At 36.8% G+C, this 25,392-nt stretch overlaps 2 protein-coding genes and 1 long non-coding RNA gene across 5 annotated transcripts in view; 2 read left to right on the top strand and 1 right to left on the bottom strand.

The window, feature by feature from the left end:
• Positions 1 to 13,436, top strand: part of xrcc4 (X-ray repair complementing defective repair in Chinese hamster cells 4) — a 58,347-nt gene extending 44,911 nt beyond the window's left edge. For both annotated transcript variants that reach the window (XM_055207685.2, XM_055207686.2), the window contains exon 8: positions 13,122 to 13,436. In XM_055207685.2, the coding sequence (XP_055063660.2) occupies positions 13,122 to 13,236 (115 nt within the window). In that variant the 3' untranslated portion in view covers positions 13,237 to 13,436. The remainder of the gene's footprint in view (positions 1 to 13,121) is intronic.
• LOC129446544 (uncharacterized) overlaps positions 9,272 to 25,392 on the bottom strand; it is a 39,984-nt gene continuing 23,863 nt past the window's right edge. For both annotated transcript variants that reach the window (XR_008645210.2, XR_012372653.1), the window contains exon 2: positions 9,272 to 9,550. This is a non-coding gene — a long non-coding RNA (uncharacterized lncRNA). The remainder of the gene's footprint in view (positions 9,551 to 25,392) is intronic.
• The window catches only part of vcanb (versican b), a 32,560-nt gene continuing 23,107 nt past the window's right edge, over positions 15,940 to 25,392 (top strand). Inside the window, exons 1-5 of the mRNA XM_055207683.2 lie at positions 15,940 to 16,210; positions 17,038 to 17,108; positions 19,847 to 20,242; positions 24,255 to 24,429; positions 24,532 to 24,659. Coding sequence (XP_055063658.2) covers positions 17,045 to 17,108; positions 19,847 to 20,242; positions 24,255 to 24,429; positions 24,532 to 24,659 — 763 coding nt within the window. The 5' untranslated portion in view covers positions 15,940 to 16,210; positions 17,038 to 17,044. The remainder of the gene's footprint in view (positions 16,211 to 17,037; positions 17,109 to 19,846; positions 20,243 to 24,254; positions 24,430 to 24,531; positions 24,660 to 25,392) is intronic.

Consider the following 25,392-nt stretch of genomic DNA (forward strand, 5'->3'; position numbering starts at 1 on the left):
CCGTGGATGAGCATCACCAATAGCGGCTTCTCAAGCGCAGCCAAAAAACGAGCCCCAGGACAGAGTAGTGCCGCAAAGCATGAAACGCTGGACGCCTGGGATGCAGATGGCAACTGTGTGCCATGACATCTGTTCCAGTAAAGACCATTTTTAAAACATTTCTCAAGCAAAGTCTGAAAAGAATGGAGACAGGTCATTTGTTTATTTGGCTACAGAACATCATGTGTTCACCTTTAATCCATGTGTTTCGCGCTCTTGACTTGCACAAAAGAGGCTTTGGTTTCCGTGGTATGCCTTTCATTAACGTGTCTCCTAACCAGGTCAAAGAAAAGAAAGTCGAAACAATAATAGAAGATTCAGAGGTGCACCAGAATTCGCAATACAACATTTGGGGGCCTAAATAACCATTACAGAAGACAAGATGAAGACAGATGAGAAAGAGAGAGAGAGAGAGAGAGTGAGAGAGACAGTCAGGCAGGCAAAGGGACAAAGATGGATTCATTTAGGCTCTGGTTTACAGACTCCCACAGTCTCCCAACACCTGCCTAGAGATGGAACCAGTACAACATGACAACAGACAACAATCAGCCCCAGTTCGTGTGCATGAATCCAGCAGTCAGTTTGTGTTTTGTTATTTTCTGGGAAAATCTCATGACTTTCCCAAAAGTCAGATGACAAAAAGTAAAACAAATATTTTTCAAATAATTTTAGGATCAGGGAGATTGGATTGTGATGTTGTATTGTCCTCATTTTCATTACTACAATGCATTTTTTTTGTATTACAGTAATAAAATGCTTCCTGTCTGGACACATATTGCATTCGAATCAGCATTATTGCATACGTGAATTTGTATCTTCTCAATTAATAAAAAATATATATTTTTGTAGGGCTGCATAACGATTAATCGCAACTAATCGTTTGCAGAATAAAGTTTATTTATATATATATATACTTAATATATGCATCTATTTTTTCTTACAATTATGCATGCATGTCTGTGTATTTATATATACATAATTATTATACACAATACACACTCATATATGATCTAACCAAGAGCTTTTATTCTGAAAATTATTAGTCGCGATTAATCATTATGCAGCCCTAATAATTAGCATTTATTTGCTTTAAAATAAAAACTATTAAAACAATGTCACAATGCAATAATCTTAAAGAAAATGAAGCCTTTATGCAAAATATTGTGTATTGTGTATAATAATTATGTATATATAAATACACACATATGCATGTATAATTTTAAGAAAAAATGTGTATTTATTAATTATTTATATTTATATACAGTATTATATAAATTATATATAAATATAAAAATGTATATACACATGTAAATATTTCTTAAATATAAATATGCATGTGTGATTATATATAAATTATTATTATACATAATACATATACAGTATAATGTAAACAAAAACTTTTATTCAGCAAACGATTAGTTGCGATTAGTTGTTATGCAGCTGTAGTATATATATATACATTTTTGTATTTATATATAATTAATATTATGTATAAATATTAATGCTAATATGTACATCTATCTTTTTCTTAAAATGATATATACATGTCTGTGTATTATTATACACGATACACACACATATATGATGCAAACAAGAACTTTCATTCTGAAAACGATTAGTCGTGATTAATCATTTATTTGCTATAAAATAAAAAATTTTAAACAATGTCACAATGCAATAATCCTAAAGAAAATGAAGCCTTTATGCAAATTTAATTTCAGATTTTTTTGTTGCTTTTACGACTTAAACATTTCCTGACAGTTTTCATGACACGCATTTTTGTAATAAAACAATATTATCAATTATCTAATAATCTTTTTCATGTTACAAGCTTTAACAAAGATATAAGTTGTTCAATCAAGACAACTTTTCATTGTTTTTATTTATTTGTTCGATTCATGACCAAGCATGTTTGTGTCGTGATGCTAATGTTCGGTTCGTGTAAAATGCTCACATTCTATACATATGCATCAGATGGTTAAGAAACGATCTTATCTCATGGCCAAATGTAAATTACATTGCGAAATACATGGGCTATGATGGCTTGGGTCTGTTCTCCAGCAGTTGCTCTCTATAGGGTAAAGTCTACAATAATCCGGTCTCATATAGCTGTAGTCTGACATTTATGTACAACCCCCTGGAGCGCAATAACGTCTGACCACCCTCTCCTCATTTCTGGGCTTTTTTTTCGGGCTCCTAACCAAATCCAGAGCTTCTCGTCATCCATCAGTAACATTTTAAAAGAAACATAAGAGCTTTTCCCAACCCGCCGACAATTCCCACAGTATGAATCAGAAAGCAAAGATAGTGGGGTACGAGACGGGCGTCCGTGTTCTTACACCGAGGTGCTTTAAAGCTGCCGTGCAGCTTTGCGTTCACCAAACAAACGTGACTTTCTCTTACCTACGGATTTCCTCATGACTCTCTATTCATCATCAAAGCTCTCCCTACAGCACCGAAGAGTTCGGTTGCGTCCAAATGACTTCCATATGGTCGCTGCACAGGAGAAGCCCTTGATCAAGCCACATGTTTACACAGATATTTACATGTGTGTAAATTCAGATGCACTGTTTACAATCTTAGCGCAATCTCACACAAAGATAAGTTTAACAGATGACAATTGTAGTTTTACTTTACGAAGACTTGTTGATTCGTGATGCTTCGGTCGCTTAGATCAGAAACATGGGAGCAAAATGAAATCAGACAAATCAGCTGATCTGATTTCACTGTGTATATGGTAGGAAAGATTCAGGCATCTTTCATCAGGGTTTGAGGTATCGTTCATATTTATAACACAGACTGTGTGGAACCGGCACATCATATACCAGTAATTGTATTCGGCTGTAAGAAGCAACACCAAATATTTCGACACGAAGCATGTGTGTCTAAAATATGAATATTTATGTGTGTTCCCATAGCTTAGTTGGAAGAACAATGTGTTTCCAATGCAAAGGTCATGGGTTCCCCTTATGAAAATTTATCATGTTTTTACTATAGTAAAACAAAAAAAACCATGTTTACCACAAAATAACCATTAACATTGTTAATTTTCTTAAAGGGGCGATTCCTAGGGAGCATATATGAAGAATTCAGATGCAAAAATTAGCATTTGTTATCAAGATCCAATAAAAAAGATTATTAGTCAGTAATTGAAATGCCTTTATTTTCACAAATGTCATTTTATTGTTATTCAGTAGTATTTCAATGGTATTTGACTGTCTTTTGCCACAAAAACAGAAACATTGCAAATGGTAAAAGTCAGAAATCAAAATATTAAAACAAAGAAAGTGAAGCACACAATAGGGGGCGCTGTGTTACATTCAGGTTGTATTCTGATTCAAGTACTTAAAACTTCAGTCCTTCCCGAAAAACATGATTATGCGATCGCATGATTCAATGCATAATCAGCCAAAGTCCGCATATTTTTTGCAGGGGCCGCATTTTTTAAATTTTTTTGCAAGCTCGCGCAGTTCTTTCAAGCTCGCGCAGTTCTTCCAAGCTCGCGCAGTTCTTCCAAGCTCGCGCAGTTCTTGCAAGCTCGCGCAGTTCTTGCAAGCTCGCGCAGTTCTTGCAAGCTCGCGCAGTTTTTGCAAGCTCGCGCAGTTCTTCCAAGCTCGCGCAGTTCTTCCAAGCTCGCGCAGTTCTTCCAAGCTCGCGCAGTTCTTCCAAGCTCGCGCAGTTCTTCCAAGCTCGCGCAGTTCTTGCAAGCTCGCGCAGTTCTTGCATGCTCCCGCAGTTCTTCCAAGCTCGCGCAGTTCTTCCAAGCTCGCGCAGTTCTTCCAAGCTCGCGCAGTTCTTGCAAGCTCGCGCAGTTCTTGCAAGCTCGCGCAGTTCTTGCAAGCTCGCGCAGTTTTTGCAAGCTCGCGCAGTTCTTCCAAGCTCGCGCAGTTCTTCCAAGCTCGCGCAGTTCTTCCAAGCTCGCGCAGTTCTTGCAAGCTCGCGCAGTTTTTGCAAGCTCGCGCAGTTTTTGCAAGCTCATGCAGTTTTTGCAAGCTCCCGCAGTTCTTCCAAGCTTCCGCAGTTCTTCCAAGCTCGCGCAGTTCTTCCAAGCTCGCGCAGTTCTTCCAAGCTCGTGCAGTTCTTCCAAGCTCGCGCAGTTCTTCCAAGCTCGCGCAGTTCTTCCAAGCTCGCGCAGTTCTTGCAAGCTCATGCAGTTTTTGCAAGCTCACGCAGTTTTTGCAAGTTCACACAGTTTTGGCAAGTTCACACAATTTTGGCAAGTTCACGTAATTTCATCGCATAAAATTGCATAAATATCCTGCATATTCCATCGCATTTTTTAAGAAAATTTGCGGCAGGATCAAGGATTTTTGCCCACAACAATCACAAAAAAACTCTGGATTTTTCTGGAAGGACTGTTAAGAGATCCAAGTTAATATGTGATCCATGAGTGTTTTGCAATCGCAGCATATCTTTCTTCAGTCACTCTTCACTGTCCTAAGGTAAAATGCTCAAAAATTCAGTTAGTATCCTAATATATATATATATATATATATATATATATATATTGAAATTAAATTCTCCTGTACGCGTAGGTTGCGCATGCACGTAAATGAGATTGTAGTATGTAGCCCAGGTGTTGCATTAAATTTTGTAACAAAAATCATTTTGCGCATACTATTTTGATTATGAAATTTGCGTCATGCACACAATGCGGACTCTCGCTTATGCGTAAAAATGTAACTATTCTTCTAGCTTTAGAGGACTCGCTGTGGCGTTTAATGGATTCTAACAAAGTAGTATTTCTGAATGGCCTGAAGCCGGGATTAAGCAAATTTGAAGTGAAAGTATTTGACAAACACAAAGAGCATTCGGTCGATATAATTACGTAATTTCGACAGAGGTGGCGTTTAGGGGCTTTTGCATCTGAGCTTTTCATATACAGATAAAAAATTGTATAGGTTGAATACCTTGTAAGTCAGTTTGGATAAAAGCATCCACCATTTTCTTTGCACCTTTTATCTTATAAATGCTACAAATAGGAAAAATTGATCAGTTTCTCTGAAAATAAAGACTCATTAAATTCTCATTAAGATTTCATTTAGTTGTAGTGTGTAGGAGAAATCTGTAGTTTAGCTCTCAGCAGCGTGCTAGCTCATGAACACAAATGGATTTATTAGCAACTGAGCGTGTCGTCTGTTTTTGAAGTACTTTTTTAAAGACTTCCTCTTAAATATGAGTCCTGTGCTGTTGCAGGTCCAGCTAATCTTCAGTGAGCATCTGTTCTGTCCATCGCCTTTTTTACTTCATGTCTCTTAAACAGGAGTGTGAATGCTGAAATTGGTGCTGAGTGAGACCCGAATGTGATTTACACTGATATAAAAACTCTTGAGTTTAACAATACAAGGCCCAGATGTCAAGGTATGCAGGTGTCTGTAACATGGTTTTGTTCTGAACTTTTATAATGTGTGAAATATTACACGTTTATGCGTTTTGCATGTATGCATTTGGCAGACTTGCGGTGCATGCAAGCTCGACATTTTTATCATTTTTGTATTCTCTGTAGTATTCAAACCTATAACTTATGTTAATGCAGTGCTTTACACTGCCATTTAGGTATAGATATCTTTACATTTGTTACATATGTTTATATGCACTCTTTGGTACCAATATGTACTTTCAAGATACTAATATGATCTCTTTAGGTTTACTTTTTGAAAGGACACATATGAACAAATATGAAAGATGGATAAAACAATATGGTGCGTTCCAGATCGTGTCGTGAAATGGTGTGTTTTGTTAATGCACGATGTGCTGAAATCAGTCTTGGCGAGATCAGATCAGATTATCTTAGGCCTTTATATAAAACAGACAAAACGTCCCCGCTGGCTTACAGTGAAGAAACGACCTTTAATTACTCTGTTTCATATTCTCTTTTGTCTCCTGGTTATTTTTTTACAGCTTTCCTCCAAGTGAAAGTTTGGCAGACGCAGGCTGTATTGCAGTTGCATTTATATTTTTCCTGATTGTTGTTATTGTAGTATTTTATAGAGAGACGCACTACATTGTGCCAGAACAGGAGAATAAAGGGTTTGTCCACAGCAGGATCCGCTCAAACGCCATCTTACGCGATTACCGTTGCAGTATTTTATAGGCACACCGCTGGATACAAACCTGTTAGTAATAAGGAAGAGTTTGTTTCCAGGAGAAGGATCTTTAAGAGTGTGTGAATGCTTTACGTGAACGCTGTTAACTTTTAATGAACTCCATTTCCCCTTCACGGTGAGGCTTATTAAAGCTCACAAATATTACTCAGCTTCAGACATGTAAAATAAAATGTCTTTCAATGTAATCATTTTAGTGAAACTTTAAACCTAAAACTGTTTTTTTTATGTGATTTAATTGTTTTCTACCTAAAATCATCTTACATAATGTAAAAAACAGTAAATATTGAGTATTGACTGAGAAAGGTCAAGTGAAAGATTAAATTAATATGAAATCAAACTTTGATGGTCTTAATCTCAATATTAGATTATAAGACGTCAACATGTATTTCAAAGACAGGGTTACATGTAAAGTAGTGATGCATCGGCCGCCGTTATTTATCGGCCGATTTTTGATGAATTTGAAACCATCTGCATATCGGCAAAAGCACGAGAGAGGCCGATACCGATTGTTTATTAATTAACCGCATAAAGGCAATGAGTTGCATGTCTGTTGTTTAATTAAAATGATGTAATGTTCTGGTGTGCACTGTACTTAAGCACCGACAGAAAACCTTTGTTGAGCTGGCTCAAATGTCTTGGACAACAAAAGAAACAGACTGAAATGCTGAATAGCAAAAACCACCTTTGAACATTGTCATGTCTTATTATATTTGTTTTAGCTTAATTTGTGCCTCTCTTATTATGTTGGCCAGTTGAATGTTAATTAGATCCAATCCATGTTCAGTAAAAATAATTTGATGCAGAAATAAACTTGCTAATAGACCAACTGTATAGTATTGTACACAAGTGTTTAAATCGGTATCGGCCCCAAAATGTCTTTCTTACTTAGTGTTTTTGTCTTGTTTTTAGTAAAAATATCTAAAAATTCTTAAATTAAGATGTATTACCTAGAAAAGAAGTCTAGTTTTTAGACAAAAAATATCAAATTTAAGCAAATTTGTGCTTAATGCAAGCAAAAAAAAAAAATCTGCCAATAAAATAAGAAATTTTTTCTTGAATTAAGTGTTTATGAAAAAAGTAAACTTATTCCAAGAAAATTTTTCTTATTCCATTGGCAGATTTTTTTTGCTTGTTTTAAGCATTAATTTACTTAAAGTTTATTATTTTTGTTTTCAAGAAAAAATTGCCTTATAGTATTTTTGTCTTGTTTTCAGTAAAAATATCAAAAAATTCTTAAATTAAGCTGCTTTTTCTTGATGAGCAAAACGACTCAAGAAAATAAGTAGTTTTTAGACCCAAAATATCAAATTTAAGTGATTTTGTGCATAAAACAAGCAAAAAATCTGCCAATGGGGTAAGCAAATTTTTCTTGAATTAGGTGTTTAAGAAAATGTTCAAGATTTTTTTGCTTACCCCATTGGCAGATTTTTTTGCCTGTTTTATTCACAAATTCACTTAAATTCAATATTTTTGATCTAAAAACTACTTATTTTCTTGGGTTGTTTTGCTCATCAAGAAAAAGCATCTTAATTTAAGAATTTTTTGAGATTTTTACTAAAAACAAGATAAAAATACTAAGAATTTTTTTTCTTAACCCGTTAATTGGCGCTGTCCCGTGAGCGGGACACCTACGTTTATTTCAATATTTTCTATGTAAAGGTTAATCTATCACGACAAACTATATATTGTTGGAAAGGTCTAAGAATTTAGTTTTCATATTTCAAAACCTTTTAGCAGTAATAATAATGCAGTAACTGTAATTTATTCATTTGTGACACAAGTATGCAGCAAACCTCACAGCAAACCAGCACAAACCTCAGTTTTTTGACAATTTTATGTATTAAAAATAATACTATATTGCATTTTTATTTATTATAAATAAATGTAAACTGCTTTTAAACAAATGAATATTTTCACCTCCAGACACTTCCCTAAAAAACGTTGAAGTGTCTTCTTTAAAACAAAAAAATACCAAAATTAAAACCAAAATTAGGCTTCTAGACCAAAAAAAGCCAGAGTTATATTAATTTAAAGGTGTATATCTCCTTTTCACCAACTCCCCACTCAAAAAGGGCTTCGCTAGTTAAAGGGTTAAATAATTTTTTGCTGTGAAGTTTTAAATAGAAAAAATCTGAAACTCTTTTGTTATTTTTGAGGGTGATGCTAATGGTCTAATCAGATTCAATGGATTATGCTAAGCTATGCTAAAAGTGGTAGCGCCAGACCCGGAGATCAGCTGAATGGGTTCCAAAACAGTAAAATTCAAATGTTTAGGGCATAGACTGTAAAAAAAGATGGACGATGCCCATTCGCTCTCTTCCATTGGTGAAACGTGAAGCCGTCAGTGTCCCGATACGGCGCTGACATCTTGGGTCTTGAGTCTGTGGAGTAGCTATTTTGGGACCAGTCCTGCGCAGTAGTGAGCAGAAAGTAAAGCCGCGAAAGCAAGGCTCCGCCCTCGCAGAATGCGCATTTCACAGCTGTCAATCATGACGTGAAACCACCGTTTTTATAGTATTAAATAACTAACTAAAAACAAACTTATTTTAAAAACAAACATTTGAATTTACATCAGCGTGATAAAAACTACAGTAATGACAGAAACCAGCTTCGGAAAAAAGATAATTGAAGTGTAAGTAAATTGTTTAGTTGGTCCCATTGAAAAACATGGGGAGGCGGGCTTTATGACCTATACTGGGACCAGTCACTAGGGGGCGATCGAGACGTTTTGGCTTCACTTTTCAGGGCTTGTGCGGCACGCTTGCTCTAGGGGAGCTGGAAAATGAGCCTATTTTCAAAAAAAGCGGAGTGTCCCTTTAAAGGAGGTTATTTTTTTCTTAAATATTAGCTAATGGTAATCATTAAAACGGTTCATCAGTGTATATCGGTGCTTGCTAAGGTTTGTTTTAGGCAAATTTAGTGCTTTACTTATCTCAAGACACATCTGACGATGAGTAAAAAATTCAACATAAATGACAATGATATAAGGACTGAAGTTTCAATAGTTTTGCCTGAACATTGTAAAACATTCACAACACCCTAGCAACCTCATAGGAACACTCTTAAAATGTCTTCAAGCATCTTATCATAACACCTTATTGTAGCAGCATCATAGCAATGAGACATATGTATGTATTATTTATTGATGTGTGTAGATCTCTGCATACTAATGCTTTTACTTAACCATCACGTGCCGGTCATTGTTTGGTGGTTTTCCACAGTTTCAGACACATGATCGTTTCCTGTGTCTCCCGGTCGTGTTTATTTGCATCTGCTTCACTGGTCATCAGTCACGGTCGTTGATTTGGCCAAACACGCTGTTTCCAGCTCACATCTGGCAACGCAGCGAACATCACCTCCATGAATCCAGTCGACAAAACTCCTAGTTTTAATTATTCCAGGACCTGTAAAACAGTCGGGAAATAAAGGTGTTGGAGTGTGTGTACGACATTCTCAGTTCAGCTGCCAACCGCCAGCCAGACGTGCATTACTCAAACTTTCCCATATGAGTTGCATTTCCTCATGAAATCAACACAACCCGTCTCTACCAATGGTTGAACCAACTGGATAGCAGAAGTTTTAGTCTACATGCTGTAATAGTTTAACAATGGGGGTGTAGTTTTAGCAATAGTTTTCCTTAAAGATAAAAAGCTTACAGTAGAAATAAAAATGTTTGGATCGATATTTTTTTGTAGCAAAACTTCTTAAAGGGTTTTCCTTGAACTTATTGTGAACCATTGGACTTTAAGACTTTTTACTGATGGAGCCACTTGGATGTGTGGCGAGCATACTAACCCTTCTGTCCTGTGCATGTATGTTTAATACCAGCCATATTGTCCATGTGTTTTTTAGTGCGCCACCGGACAAGCTTTGCTTAAAAGGCTACATGATCCTCAGCACATCCTGAAATTAACAGGCTTACGGGACCATAAATCTCATTTATTTTCCCTGTGACCTGATTTCTTCTAGTGCTTTGAAAACGCTCTCCGTAGGTCTTCTAGACAAGATCCTGAGGGAATTACTGCAGCTTAACCTTTTTCTTTACTTTATTGCTGAGGAAGCATTGCTTGACGTGCTCATTTCATCACAATATTGTAAGAAATGAAAACTTTACATTTGTGACTTCATACTCTACATTAATAACTTTAAAATAAACTTGCTTTATCACATTTACACGGGGTTTGGAAAGCCCAAGGCTACATTTAAAATCTAGGAAATAAATTGATATCAAGAAATGTTATGTGTATGGTTAGACATTGTCAAATTAATCTTTATTTAAAAAAAATCTCAAATTCTCAAAACTATGCTAGATAACATCAGATTACAGTTCAATTTCTCAGTCGAGCTGTTATGATGATAATATAATATGACCAATTCCAGTGTTAGGGGGCATGCACACCAAAGCTATTACGCTGGTGCCCACATATGTTTTCAATTGTTTCCGATGGAAGCTCTGCGCTTTTTTAAAAAAAGCCAGCAGCTGGCGGTTTTTTTGCGCTAAAAGCAGGCGCTTGGCGTTTTTGTGCGCTTAGCGCAGAGTTAAAAAAATATTCTTCTTTGGGTAAAAAGCTCAGCTTGTCAATGTCACTCACATGGCCGTCCAATAACGGTGAAGGAGGGGCGGGATAAACATCACAACAACCAACTGGCGCACCGTACAACAACTAATGAACAAAGCAGAAGTATCACAGCAACCATGAAAAAAGCTGTCAGTCGGCCTCAAACTTTGGTGTGCACGCCCCCTTAAGGATGTGACATTTTTTATGTCAGATGTTACAATATAATTTTTCAGTGATTGTATTTGTTATCAATATATTGAACCATCTGTTTATATTTTCCTAAACCCCTAATAACAGAGTCCAGACCTAATAAAAATATTAGACTATATTCATGTTTTCTATTTTAGATGAAATATACACATGCTATGGATGTGACAAAAAGGACACCATTTTTGGGAGGCAACATACTTGCATATTAAATGCACAAACCAGGAGCAATAATACCCGACAAATGGAGAAGGGATGGCTCTTCAAAGAACAAATTATATTTATTTTATTTTTCATGTGCGCTTTTATTAAAGGAACAGTATGAAAGAAATTTATATCAATTAATCATAAAATGGCCCTGATATCATTTTCATTTCAATTACAATATTGGTCCAGCCAGGATATTGTCATTTAAAAGATGGAGTTGCAGCCCTCGACTGATGTTTATGTTGTCATGTTGTGTATTGGCCACCAGTTGTGTGATTGCAGTACCAGTTTACGCCACAAGTTTTGTGATTGCAATATCAGTTTTGTCCACAATTATACATACTGTTCCTTTAAGAAGAAACAACTTTACGAATGTGACATTTCTCTGTTTTAGATTGGACAATTTTGGAAGCTGCACTTACCAAATTATGAAAAATAATTTGAACATTTTTTGAAAACTTAAATACAAACCTCGCACTGGACTCTAAAGCTACGTTTACACGACACATTTGTAGTGAAAAATTAAAAGTTTTTCCTTTTGTGTTTATGAACAATTTAGCAAAAACGACTAAAAATGCTTTATAATGCATCCCAAGCCAGTGAAGGGTGATGTTACTTACACTACCAAAGGCCCAAAACTGTAAATTCTGTCATTATTTGAAGGGTTTCGTTGCAAAACGAGATAAATCCATTTTTTTACATTTTTGTCAAAACATGTTTATTATTATGTTATTATTTTGTTTTATGGTGCTACTTAGCTGTATTTTTTAAGTTATGAATGTTTTAAATCAAAACAAACTTAATTGAAAATTGAAATTAATTGGAATGCACAACCAAAAAACGTGATTTCTGAACAATAAAAAAAACGGTGGTTATCTCGTTTTGCAACGAAACTCTTCATTTACTCACTCTCATGTTGTTACAAACCTGTATACATTTCTTTGTTGTGATGAACATTTGAGAAATGTTTGTAACCAAAACGATCACTTAACATCATCGCTTTCACTGATATGCGTTTTTGCCGTTTACATGAAAAGGGTAAAGACGGTGATTTCAGAAACTTGCACTTGAGTTTGAATTTTCGCGACCCAAACGCAGTTGTCGTGTAAACTAACTGCCAAAACTTTCCCGTTTTTAGTTGAAAACGTTGTTGTGTAAACGGCCCCTTAGGGGGCGTGCAGACCCAAAACTTTTAAATGCGCCATTTAAAAATGGCAGGCGGATACCGACTGTGGGCCCTTGCCAATGTTTCTTCGCCTAAGCGCTTTGATTACTATGATACTTCTGCTTTGTTTATCAGTCAGTTGGTTGTTGTGGTATTTCTCCTGCCCCCCTCCACTGTGATTGGACGGTTGCCTGAGAAGTGACATCGACGAGCTGAGCGTTTCACCCGTTTCACAATTTTTTTTAACTCTCGGTGCTCAGCGCAAACAAAACCTGCCAGCCGCTGGTGTTTTTGAAAAGCGTTGTGCCTTCATTGGAAACAATCGAAAACCTAAACGCTTTGGTGTGCATGCGATCCATTATCCATGAGATCCATTATATTTTATGGTTCAAACCTTTTGGTAAAAACTTTTTTCATGGCAAGATGGACATTTGCACGGAATTGCCGATTTTGTAGTAGAAAAATGCAAAAAGATTGTCACCAGGTCTAAGACTTTTGTACCCCACCATATACCAGAACCTACTTCAGAAAGTTAAAGTTTCTATGTCAACAGTGACAACTTCATCGTCCACATCTGCAACCTACAAAATCAGTAAATATGTGATACTAAAACCTCATGACATTTAATTGATTGTGAAGGGTGCTTTATGACGGTGAAGTGTGCAACATTTGGACTTTTATGGGGTAGCGTGCCTCAGGCGGCATCATGTTTGACTGGGTCACTGTAATCAAGCAGCAGTAAGAATTTACTTCAGTGTCATGACTTATAATGGGCTCTGCTATGTATTTAACCTTTCACCTTCGGTTGACGGTTGTTCATTCACTTTGTAATTTTAGAGAGAAGCCGACAGAAGAGGCCAAAGCAGAAACGAGCAGAACTCCAAATGTCCAACCGAGACCAGCCGTGACTCCGGCTGTACCTGATCCAGATGATCTGTTTGAAGATTTCTGACCTTCTGCAAATCATGATAACACTGACTTTTTTAAACTTAAGTAATAAAATTATACATTTTAAACTATTTTTTACAATAAATATGAATACATTTTTACTATAAAGAGCCGAAAATGAAGAGTAAAATAAGGCTATTTTATCTGTAAATTGTGTTTAAGTACATGTAATAAATGCAAGTAAAGTCTTTTTCATTTATTTTATGAGTGAATTTGTGGTATTTGTGAATGTTGTTGTATATATTGGGTTTGAGATTAGTACGTATGACTTACCCCATGCACCCCATTTGTTTTTTGGACATGAATTTTAGTATTCACAATTATGAATTAAGTGAAAAATGTAAACTATAGAGAAACAAAAATGGGTTTTGCACAGCCATCCTAGAGAAGAACAGATTTGGTTCCTCAGAGAACCTTGTAAAAAAAGCATTTTTTGTCAAATCAACATATGAAGAGTTTCGTTGCAAAACGAGATAACCACCGTTTTTTTATTGTTCAGAAATCTCGTTTTTTGGTTGTGCATTCCAATTAATTTAAATTCAACTGCAGTTGGTTTGTTTTGATTTAAACCTTCATAACTTAAAAAATACAGCTAAGTAGCGCCATAAAACAAAATAATAACATGATAACATAATAATAAACATGTTTTGACAAAAATGTTAAAAAATGGATTTATCTCGTTTTGCAACGAAACTCTTCATATTTTTATATTGCTCTTAACAAATGAACAATTTCAGCTTGTTTTTCTAAGTGATGTCAACTTCTCAAAAGTCAAAACTTAAAATGGTAAGTTGAATTGACTTGAAAAACCAAGACTTGCACATCATGCTGCATTTTTCGACAGTGTGGATGTTAAAGATACTTTTTGGAACCATACAGCGCAACAAAGTTTAAAGGGGTAGTTCACCCAAAAATAAAAATGTTGTCATCATTTACTCACCCTCATGTTGTTACAAACCTGTATGAATTTCTTTGTTCTGATGTACACAAAGGAAGATATTTTGAGAATGTTCGTAACCGTCTTGTTTTTAGTAAAAATATCTAAAACTTCTTAAATTAAGATGCGTTTTCTTGATTAGCAAAACGGCCCAAGAAAATAAGTCTAGTGTTTAGACCAAAAATATCAAATTTAAGTGATTTTGTGCATAAAACAAGCAAAAAAGTCAATGGGGTAAGAAAAAAAATCTTGAACATTTTTCTTAAACACTAAATTCAAGAAAAATTTGCTTACCCCATTGGCAGATTTTTTTACTTGTTTTATGCACATAAAGTCACTTAAAGTTGATATTTTTTGTCTAAAAACTAGACTTTTTTGGGGGTTGTTTTGCTCATCAAGAAAAAGCATCTTAATTTAAGAATTTTTAGATATTTTTACTGAAAACGACAAAAATACTAAGAATTTTTTTTCTTGAAAATCATTTTTTGCAGTGTGACTGCTCATCCGAGGGGCGCTAATTCAAAATAAGTGTTCGGAGTGTCATGTGTGCGGTTCCTTTTTCCAAAATGTGTGTTCTGCGCGTCGAGAGATCCTGTGTGCCTCACGTGTCTTGTCAAAATAAGTGCGTGCCGCACACGCGTCAAAACCGTTTATGATAAAAGAGACGCTAACGTTCACAAAAACACGCAAGACACTCCCTTAACACTAAACTCTGATTAGGCATGAGATTATGCGAGTATCTGGCAAACGTGAGCGTCTCTTTTATCATAAACCCTTTAGACGCATCTGCAGCAGGCACTTATTTTGACAAGACACGTGATGCACACACAATCTCTCAAAGCGCAGAACACATATTTTAAAAAAGGAACCACACACATGATGGGCTACATACATGTTGTGACGAACTTCGCACGAGTGCCACTGATCAAAAGCCTTTTAACTTGCATAGTAGGATAAAATAATACTATGTAAGTCAATGGGGCTTTTGATAGGTTTGGTTACAAACATTGCTCAAAATATCTTCCTTTGTGTTCATCAAAACAAAGAAATTCATACAACTTTGCTTTTTTGGTGAGCTATCCCTTTAAGGAACCTTTATGTGGCTGTAGTAACTCTGGATTAGACACCTCTTGACTTGGCCCAGTAAGCAACCACCTAGACTCATAGCAACCCACAATAATAATGTGACTGGACGCACCTCATTACTGTAGGTACTTACCAAGGCCACAGACAATATATATATATATATTTATATAAGATGCACAGTTTATGTTTAAATCGCCTACAAAATATGTGTTTGAGATAAAAGATAACGGTACCTTCTCCCCCCATGTAAAAACTCAGGCAAGCTCCTGTAAGCATGCAGGGTTGGCCAGGTCACATTTAAAGACTAATTTGGTCACCTTCACACCCCTTAATAACCTTGTTACTCTATCATCACCTTCCCGTGGTCTGATTATCAGTGCGCACTCGCAGATGCTGACCCGCAGATGCGCTTTTACGCACGACCACGCGTCCCGAAGCTGCGAGGGTTTTGTGCTTGAAATCTGTACGATGAGTGCTTCTTTCATTTGGGAACTGTATGAAACGCTTTGTTAAGATGATACGCGCGTTTTACTTTGATATTACTGCAAACCGTTTTGCGCGCTCATAAGTTAGCGGTCTCGTATACTGTAGGCTGCTCATGAATTGTCTTTAAACACCGAATAAGCCGCTCGCTCGTGCTCGTTTGGTCTGTGATGCAAGACTAAAGATTCAGAGAAGCATCACAGCTGTTCTTGTGCAGGAATGGATCAGATTCGTTTTGGGTGGGCACTCTCTGCTCCTCCTATGGTAACTGACGAAATCGTGGGTGGACATGCCATTTGAACTTGCTGCCGGCTCATGTCTCCGTTCTTTTCGTTGGCACCAGTGGAAGTAAAAGCACTGAGGTTGTTCACTGGTGCTGGAGCATCAGAGATACTTGCCCGTTTTTGCAGGAACCTCCTAAATTTGGGGAAGCCGAAGTTAAGATTGTCTGCTGGGCAAACATAACAATACAGTAAGTATTATTATTGTACCTCTTTGTTGTGCTGCCTTTTGTTTAATTTCATATGATGATCATTTATTGCACTTTATATATACAGTAGCCTACATCGCATCTTAGTGATCTTTATTATTGAATGATCTCAATACTTTACATTTATTAAAAATATTTACCTCAAAGCATCTCTTTGTTTCTTAGTTGAGCTCGTGGTCACCTCAACCCTTTGTTATAACATTACAATGCTGATGCGTTTGGCATGACTGTATGACATTATTATCTTATCTTATTGTCTATTTAATGACCATACTGCCTTTTACGAGGAGAACTGATATCAATGGTGCCAGTATTTAGATAAGCTTTGGATTGCTTGTAGATTAGCTTTATATTCAATTAGGTTTGCTCTCATCATTGCAAGATATTTGATGTATCGCTCTCTAGTGTTTAATGGTGTGTATTATATGCTACAAGGGTGTGTATAGACACTGTCAGTCCACAGCTGTCACACAAAGATCTTCCACCATTAATTGATCAGAGATCTTATTCTTGTAACATTAATGGGACCTTTATTGTGTTTTACTTAACTATGAATGAAGCATTCATGAACATGCCTTACAGGAAGAGTCATGCTTTATTAAAGCGATAGATAATGTTCATTTGTGAGGGGAGACAAATACTGGGTTGTTTTAATCCATTGTTGGGAAAAATATGGTTTGAACAGAGATAAACTTCATATTCAACCCAACCATAGTGCAAAAAATAGAAAAGGGGTGTTTCAAGATTGGAACAAAAACAGCCTGAGCCCACATTTAGGACTGCAATGTAATCATCTTATTTCTTTACAGATTGGAGATGTTATTGGACATTAAACACATCCTCTGGTTAGTCTGTGTCTGCAGTGCTGTGTCTCAGGATGGTGAGTTTTTATCCACTTCTTTCAAATGAATATGTGTTAGACCTTTTATAGCTTTAATCTGAGTAATCAATGTAAACTGACCTCCAATCAGTTAAGACTTTTTGTCTACTAAATCATGTTTATAGCTAATGACATCGAGGAGGATGACAAGTACTGCCTGCTATATTTGAATGTTTTATCACAGTTTTAAGGGGTGGTTCCCCAGACAGTTATTATTTTAAACCAGGACTAGGCCTTAGTTTAATTAAGACTTTTTAAGATGTCAAATAAATCTTTGCTGTCCCCAAAGTATGTATGTTAAGTATAAGCTCAAAATACCATATAGATAATTTATTATCATATTTAAATTTGCCATTTTGGGGTGTGTCCTTTAAAATGCAAATGAGCTTATCTCTGCACTAAATGGCAGGGCTGTGGTTGGATAGTGCAGATTAAGGGGCGGTATTATCCCCTTCTAACATCACAGGGGGAGCCAAATTTTAATGAGCTATTTTTTCACATGCTTGCAGAGAATGGTTTACCAAAACTAAGTTACTGGGTTGATATTTTTTTACATTTTCTAGGTTGATAGAAGCACTGGGGACCCAATTATAGCACTTAAACAAAAAGTCAGATTTTCATGATATGTCCCCTTTAACAAACATGCCTTACTAAAAACATTACTTTTGTGTATTTTGCTGCAAAACAAAGGGCACTGATGTATTTTAAAATGTCGGGGCAAGTTGTTTTCAGTTTGGACAGCTCTTACATTTATTTTAGTCTAGGACTAGTCTAATCCTTGTCCGGGAAACCGCCCCTAAATCACTTAAAGGTACAGTGTGTAATTTTTAGAAGGATATCTTGACAGAAATGCAAAGTAATATACAAAACCATATTATGGGGGGTGTATAATGACCTTTTATAATGAACCGTAATGTGTTTATTACCTTAGAATGAGACATTTTTATCTACATACACCGAGGGTCCCCTTACATGGAAGTCGCCATTTTGTGCCACCATGTTTCTACAGAAGCCCTTAATGGACTAAGTGTTTTTACTAAGTTGTCTCCGACGATGGCATGTTTGTCTGGTGTCGGCTACCGTAGATTCTCTATACGGACTACCGGCACATCCGGGAACTTGACTGTAAATTTCGTCACCGCCCCTTTTTGGGGGATAAAAAAGCAGCCCTTTCATTGGCTTCCATTCAAAAAAGCGGAACAAAGCAACGTTTTTACACAGCCGGCAGGTGTAAATAACTTATGAAATCACTCAGATTAAACATGTCGAGTATTTATCTGTCCACCCTGCTTGCCATAGAGCCCGAAAGATACATTAACACATTTAATTTTGTCAATATAAAAACATGTCTCTTTCATTCTCACAGCGTCAAATTTGTGTAATAACGCCATCCAGTGATTGCTGGAAAAATCGCTAAGCCAGTTAGTTGTATGACTCGACGGAAAAGTGCACTCATTACTCTAAATATAAAGACATAATAAATAAATACGAAGTAACTTTCAAATACGAAGTAAAATCATTCACTTGCTTCCCTGTTGACTCGATGATGAGGTACGAGTAAATGTCCGGGTAAGACACCTCTGGCCAATAGGGAGCGTTGTTACACAAATTTGATGCTGGCAGAATGAAAGAGACATGTTTTTATATTGACCAAATAAAATGTGTTAATGTATCTTTCGCGCTCTATGGCAGGCAGGGTGGACAGATAATTACTCAACATGTTTAATCTGAGTGATTTCATAAGTTATTTACGCCTGCCGGCTGTGTACGAAGGTTGCTTTGTTCCGCCACTTTGAATGGAAGCCAATGGAAGGTCCAGCCTGATTTCCCCCAAAAGTGGGCGTGAACCTGTTCAGAGACATTCTATAACGTTGCCCCGGTTGTGCGTAAATGTTTCTAAAAAGCGAGGTGGACTGAGCCATTGTTGCAATTCGCAACCTCACCACTAGATGCCGCTAAAATTTACACACTGCACCTTTAAATGTCCCATGAAATAAAAATAAAGGTTTTGCATTACACTCTCCCCTACACTAAAAATGGGTTATTTTGACCCAGCATTGGATCAAAAACCAGCCACTGGGTTAAATAATCCCAGAAAATAATGGGTTGGGTTGTTTAGAGTGTAATAACACTTGCATGTGAATTTCAATATCAAACATCAAATCATAGTTTTATCATTGTGTTGTAAAGAATAAAGACATTATTGGTGATTAAAAAAAAGAAACACACCCTTTAAAAAGGACATATCATGAAAATCTGACTTTTTCTATGTTTAAGTGCTATAATTGGGTCCCCAGTGCTTCTATGAACTTAGAAAATGTGAAAATCTGGCTCCCCTTGTGATGTCAGAAGGGGATCTTATTATAATAATACCACCCCTTAATCTGCCCTATCCAACCACGGCGCTGCCATTTAGTGCAGAGATCAGCTCATTTGAATTTTAAAGGACACACCCAAAAACGGTGACTCTCATTTGAGTCTCTATCGTCACACAGACGCTCATTAAGCAATTCTGTTCAGTGTCAATGCTTATAAATGTCAAATTGTACTCACATTTATAGGAACACCCACAAAGATCACTGTTGTTGAGTTCGGTGTCGCTCTGGGACTGTAACGCTGTTGTGTTTTACGACTGTTTGTAAAAGCTTACAAAAGAAGATCTGCCTCTGAGATCATATGATGTGTCTGTAAACAAATGCCAGCTGTGCAAAGCATCCATCAACTTTCTTTCTTCACAGACCCAGCACGTAGGATGAGGGTGGAGAAAAGTCCGCCGGTTCGGGGGTCCTTGGCGGAGCAGGTGGTCCTGCCCTGCCATTTCTCCATCCTACCTCAACCCACTGGCACTCACAGCACCCCCGCAGCATCCACGCCATCCCATCAGGACCAACTCCGTATCAAGTGGACTAAAGTCGATGGGGAAAAGGAAATCATTGTAGTGGTGGCCAAGAATGGGTACATCAAGATCGCGCCAGAATTCAATGGAAGGGTATCGGTGCCCAGCCACCCGGAGGATGTGGGCGACGCGTCTCTGACCATCGGGAAGCTCAGGGCCAGTGATGCAGGGGACTTCCGCTGTGAGGTTATTCGTGGCATTGAGGACACTCAAGCTTTGGTCACCCTGGGTGTCAGCGGTTAGTGTTTCTTTGCACATAATACAACAAAGTTTGAATATTATTTTATGGGTATAGGCTAAAATGACTGTACCTTTTTAAAGATGTCATCAAGTTTTTCTTTTGTAACGCCCACTTTTCACAATCCAATCAATTCCCAATAGAGTCCTGACCTACATTTCCACTCGTTCAATATTTAGTTCTCTCCAAAATACGTCACAATACAGAGGTACAATGCTTGGCGAATGTTCCCATTGGCAAAAGCATTCATCAACGCATGTCAGATGTGCTGCGCTCGTACTCTTGTTGTAAGCACATATGATGATGTCATTAGTTAGAGAAGCCAAAACGGATCGGTGTCCCGGTGAGGAGAAAAGAGGGAATAGATTTTTCCATAGTGTCTGGAAAATAACTTTCAGAGTTTGGAATCGTGTCAAACTGTCAACAAGGCCTTATTGTGTTTTAAAATATTAGCCGGGAATAATTAATTATTTGTATTTTTTATTTCTTTAATAGGGGGAAGAGATGTGGGGGAAAATAGTTTGTAGTTCTTAGAAACGAAGGTTTGAAGGAATCATAACTTTTCTATACATTTCGAAACTGACATATATATTAAATGTATGCTTTAAACATCTGGCACTGTGTTGATAACTACAAAAAAATATTTCTACTCCGGTGACAGTAATGCACTTATAATAAAGTAATGGGGCAATGCAATAAAAGTTAAAATAAACAGTTTTGAAACTATACCACAAGACCTAAACATTACTTGAGTTAACATATACAACATTCCACTGTAAATCTCTGAAACTAACCACAATTTTTGCATTAAACTACAACTTAAAGGGATAGTTCACCCAAAAATAAAAATCATCATTTACTCACCCTCAAGTTGTTCCAAATCTGTGATTGTAATATAATTGTAACAAAGCTGATATGGGGCACCATTGACTTCCATAGTAAAAGTGAATGGTGCCCCAGAACTGTTTAGTTATTAAAGGACAAGTTCCGTATTTTACACTTAAAGCCCTGTTTTCAGATTGTTTATGATGAAATAGAACGGTTTTGACTGAAATTTGGACATATGATGCTGGCCCGAGAAGTTTCGGGTGTTTCTTGTATCACCTCCCACCTCTATAATGGCTCTATAGGTGCACTGGAAAAATCCTTCCTAAAATGCATTAAACTTTCATTTCCAAGATGTGAAACTCAGCGAGTGGTCAGGGGTGTTCACTGATATGCTCACACAAAAATCGCTGCAAAAGACGCATTCCAACAGGTTTTATTGTAGTTTTTGTCCAACTCCATTGACTTGTATTAGATGTGCTGTGAGGTACGGTATTACTCCGCGCCGGGAACTTTGTTTGTATTCTTGCAATTGGCAAAGGCGGATTATCACCACCACCTGGGCTGGAGTGTCTATTATTCAAGCTCTCGGCGGAAGAATGTACAGCTGTAAGGTGTTTGGAAAAATAGGTCCACAAGTTTACAACGAATGCTAAAACACCTGTTGGCAAGCATCCTTTGCAGCGATTTTATCAGTGAACACCCTTGAACACTCGCTGAGTTTCACGTCTTTGTAAACGAAAGTTTAATGCATTTCAGGAAGGATTGTTCCAGTGCACCATTAAACCCATTGTAGAGGTGGGAGGTGAAACACAAACACCCTAAAATTCTCGGGGCAGCGGCATATGTCGAAATTTCAGTCCAAACTGTTCTATTTCATCATAAACAATCTGAAAACATGGCTTTAAGTGTTAAATACCAAACTAGTCCTTTAACATTCTTCAAAATATCTTTCTTTGTGTTCAACAAAACAAAGTAATTTATTTTTGGGTGAACTGTCCCTTTAAGGGACAATGCAAAAGATCTGTCTCAGGTTTACTACCATAAGTTATTCAGTACATGCATGAGTTCAGCTGGCTCAGGTGTGCAGTTGGAGTGTTATAGGCGTTTAGAGAGCCGCGTGCCGTCCTGCCAAATACACTCAATGCTCTTTGTTGGGTCTGGGCAGCGTTGATTGGTACTCAAGAGAAGCGGCGTGCCGACAACACGCTGCCATCCCAGCGAGAAAAGAGTTTTCAGAAACTGCTGCTGCTCGGCCAGAAACATTGCTAATGTACCTCAAAAAAGGCTGGAGATATCCATATAAGGAGATATAACCGAGCCAGACTGCATGGTATGTTTAAGGGTTTGGCAAATCAAATTCATTTACTCACTTAAATCCTAAAAAGAGCAAAAACGAAAATGAATTTTTTACCAAACCAATACTAAAGACCCTTGTCTGTGAAACTAGTGGTTTGGCAGACAAAAGCTTTATACTCTTAAAAATAAAGGTGCTTGGTACATTTTTGGCTGAATGGTTTCATTAAGAACAAAAAAGGTTGAAAAAATAGTGTAAAAAATGGTTCTTCGAAGAACTTTGAACTAAATTGTACTTTAACCTCCTTAGACCCGAGCTTTGGTTTGGCTTGCATTTTAGATTTCTTCCAGCTATTTGGGTTTAGGAAGAACCAATAAATATAATAACCAAATATTTTTCTTTGAACATGAAGCAGTGTAATTGTCCACGTTTGTGTACAACAGATTCCAGTTACACAGAATTCAATATTATGGTGAAAACAACAAAAAATTTGATGTCCACGTATGTGGACACACCAGGTCTTAGGAGGTCAAGTAACCAAAATGTCACCATGGACCACAAAACCAGCCATAAGTGTTAATTTTAGCTTCATGAAAAATCTTTTTGGCTTTAAAAAATCAATCATTTTGACCCATCCAATGTATTGTTGGCTATTGCTTCAACTTATGACTGGTTTTGTGGTCACAAATGGTTCCTCTATTGCATTGCTTTTTAGATATTTGTAACTTTTATAGCATGGTGCAATGTCAAGGCCATGGGTTTGAAATAATCTCAGGAAACACACAAACTGATACGTTTATACCTTGCGCTATAAGCTGCTTCAGATAAAATGCATTAAAGGTGCAGTGTGTAAATTTTAGTGGCATCTAGTGGTGAGGTTGGGAATTGCAACCAATGGCTCAGTTAACTGCTCACCCATCGCATTTAAAACGCATAGAGAATCTACGGTAGCTGCCACCAGACAAACATGTCATCTTCGGAGACAACTTTGTAAAAAAAAGTTAAGGGCTTCTGTAGAAACATGGCGGCACAAAATGGTGACTTCCATGTTAGGGGACCTTCGGTATGTAGATAAAAATGTCTCATTCTAAGGTAATAAACACATAAGGGTTCATTATAAAAGGTCTTTATACACCCCTGATAATATAGTTTTGTATATTATTTTGCATTTCTATCAAGAGAGCCTTCTAAAAATTACACACTGCACCTTTAAAGTAAATGAGTTAAAACAGTGATATAAAAGGTTTGGATTGGATGAAAGTGCTGTGCAATGCTGTAAAAGTGATTGTTATTCTAATCGTCGTCTGTTTTGGACACAACAGATCCCCAAACAGCTCAACAATACAATGATCTTTCAATTTTGCCACACAATGGCTTCATGTTGTGCCAATTTCAGTGGCCTGTACAAAGGCAGCCCTCAAATCTAGCAAATTAGGATGGAAACGCTGTAGAAGTCCTTTATGTTTAAACCAAATCTTTAGTGAACATGTGATCCCAAATTCGAAAAGATCAGAAATCTAACGTCCTAGAAAGACTATATAATAGTTTAATCCTTTACATCTGCGTTCACCATAGGTCACATTTAATCCATGCCATGTTTTGATGGGATTTTGAAGCATTTATCACAAAAACAAGCTGTCACTGGGGCACATAAAGGTCCTAATATGTACCATTTATGTATACAGACACTGTACGTATACATTTGGTTCCATTATCTACCTGTGAGGTACTAATATGCACTGTTTAGGTGCAAATGTACTTTTTGGTACTGCACCAGTAGGGACCATTTTTTTTTGACAATATATTATTTAAAGTAAGCTTCATTTATTGCTTTTGGTTTAAAAATATTAACTTTGTTATTTCCCTTCTGTTTCTCATCCATCTTCACAGGTGTTGTATTTCATTATCGTGCCAACAGCAGTCGTTACACATTAGATTTCGAAAGCGCCAAGCAGACCTGCACCGATGTGGGCGCGACCATTGCCACCGTTGAGCAGCTATATGCGGCTTACGAGGACGGGTTCGACCAGTGCGACGCCGGCTGGCTGGCGGACCAAACTGTCAGGTGAATTTTTAAGCCACACACGATCTGATCTCTTGTGTTGTGAGGTTAACTTGCCATCATTACTGTTGATATGACAACCGCCTCTCGGATTGTTCCCGGCAGATACCCGATAACAAGGCCAAGGGAAGGTTGCCATGGAGATATGATAATGAAGCCAGGAGTTAAAACATATGGAATCAGAGATCCAACAGAAACGTATGATGTGTACTGCTATGCTGGGACACTTCAGGGTAAGTTTAGATTTAGATACTGAGAAAATGCAGTCTGATATGATATGGCGACTGTGGCTCTCTGCCTTGTTATCTACAAAGAGAGATGAGTTTTAATATAACCTGTTTATTAATATTAAACCTTAGACTAAACTGAAATGGTCTTTATTAACTCCTAAAAATACTACAAATAATGGCTTTCAAGAAAAAATTTACTTAGTATTTTTGTCTAGTTTTCAGTAAAAATATCTAAAAATGATTAAATTAAGATGCTTTTTTCTTGATGAGCAAAATGACTTAGGAACGTAAGTCTAGTTTTTAGACCAAAAATATCAAATTTAAGAGATTTTGTGCATAAAACATCAAAAAAAATCTGCGAATGATTTTTTTTTTTTTATTTAGTGTTTAAGACAAATGTTCAAGATTTTTTGCTTACCCCATTGGCAGATTTTTCTGCTTGTTTTATGCACAAAATCACTTACATTTGATATTTTTGGTCTAAAATCTAGACTTATTTTCTTGGGTCGTTTGCTCATCAAGAAAAAGCATCTTAATGCAAGAATTTTTAGATATTTTTACTGAAAACAAGACAAAAATACTAAGTAAATTTTTTTCTTGAAAATCATTTTTTGCAGTATAAGCTTGAAAGCAACATTTATCTTGTATTAAATCTTTAAGGCTTGTTCATATTTTTGGACTTTGTAAATTATTTGTTTCTATGGCAATGCTCATAATACAAAAATAGATCCGTTTG

This window comes from Misgurnus anguillicaudatus, chromosome 12 (assembly GCF_027580225.2).
Source record: "Misgurnus anguillicaudatus chromosome 12, ASM2758022v2, whole genome shotgun sequence".
In the NCBI taxonomy this organism is placed as follows: Eukaryota; Metazoa; Chordata; class Actinopteri; order Cypriniformes; family Cobitidae; genus Misgurnus; species Misgurnus anguillicaudatus.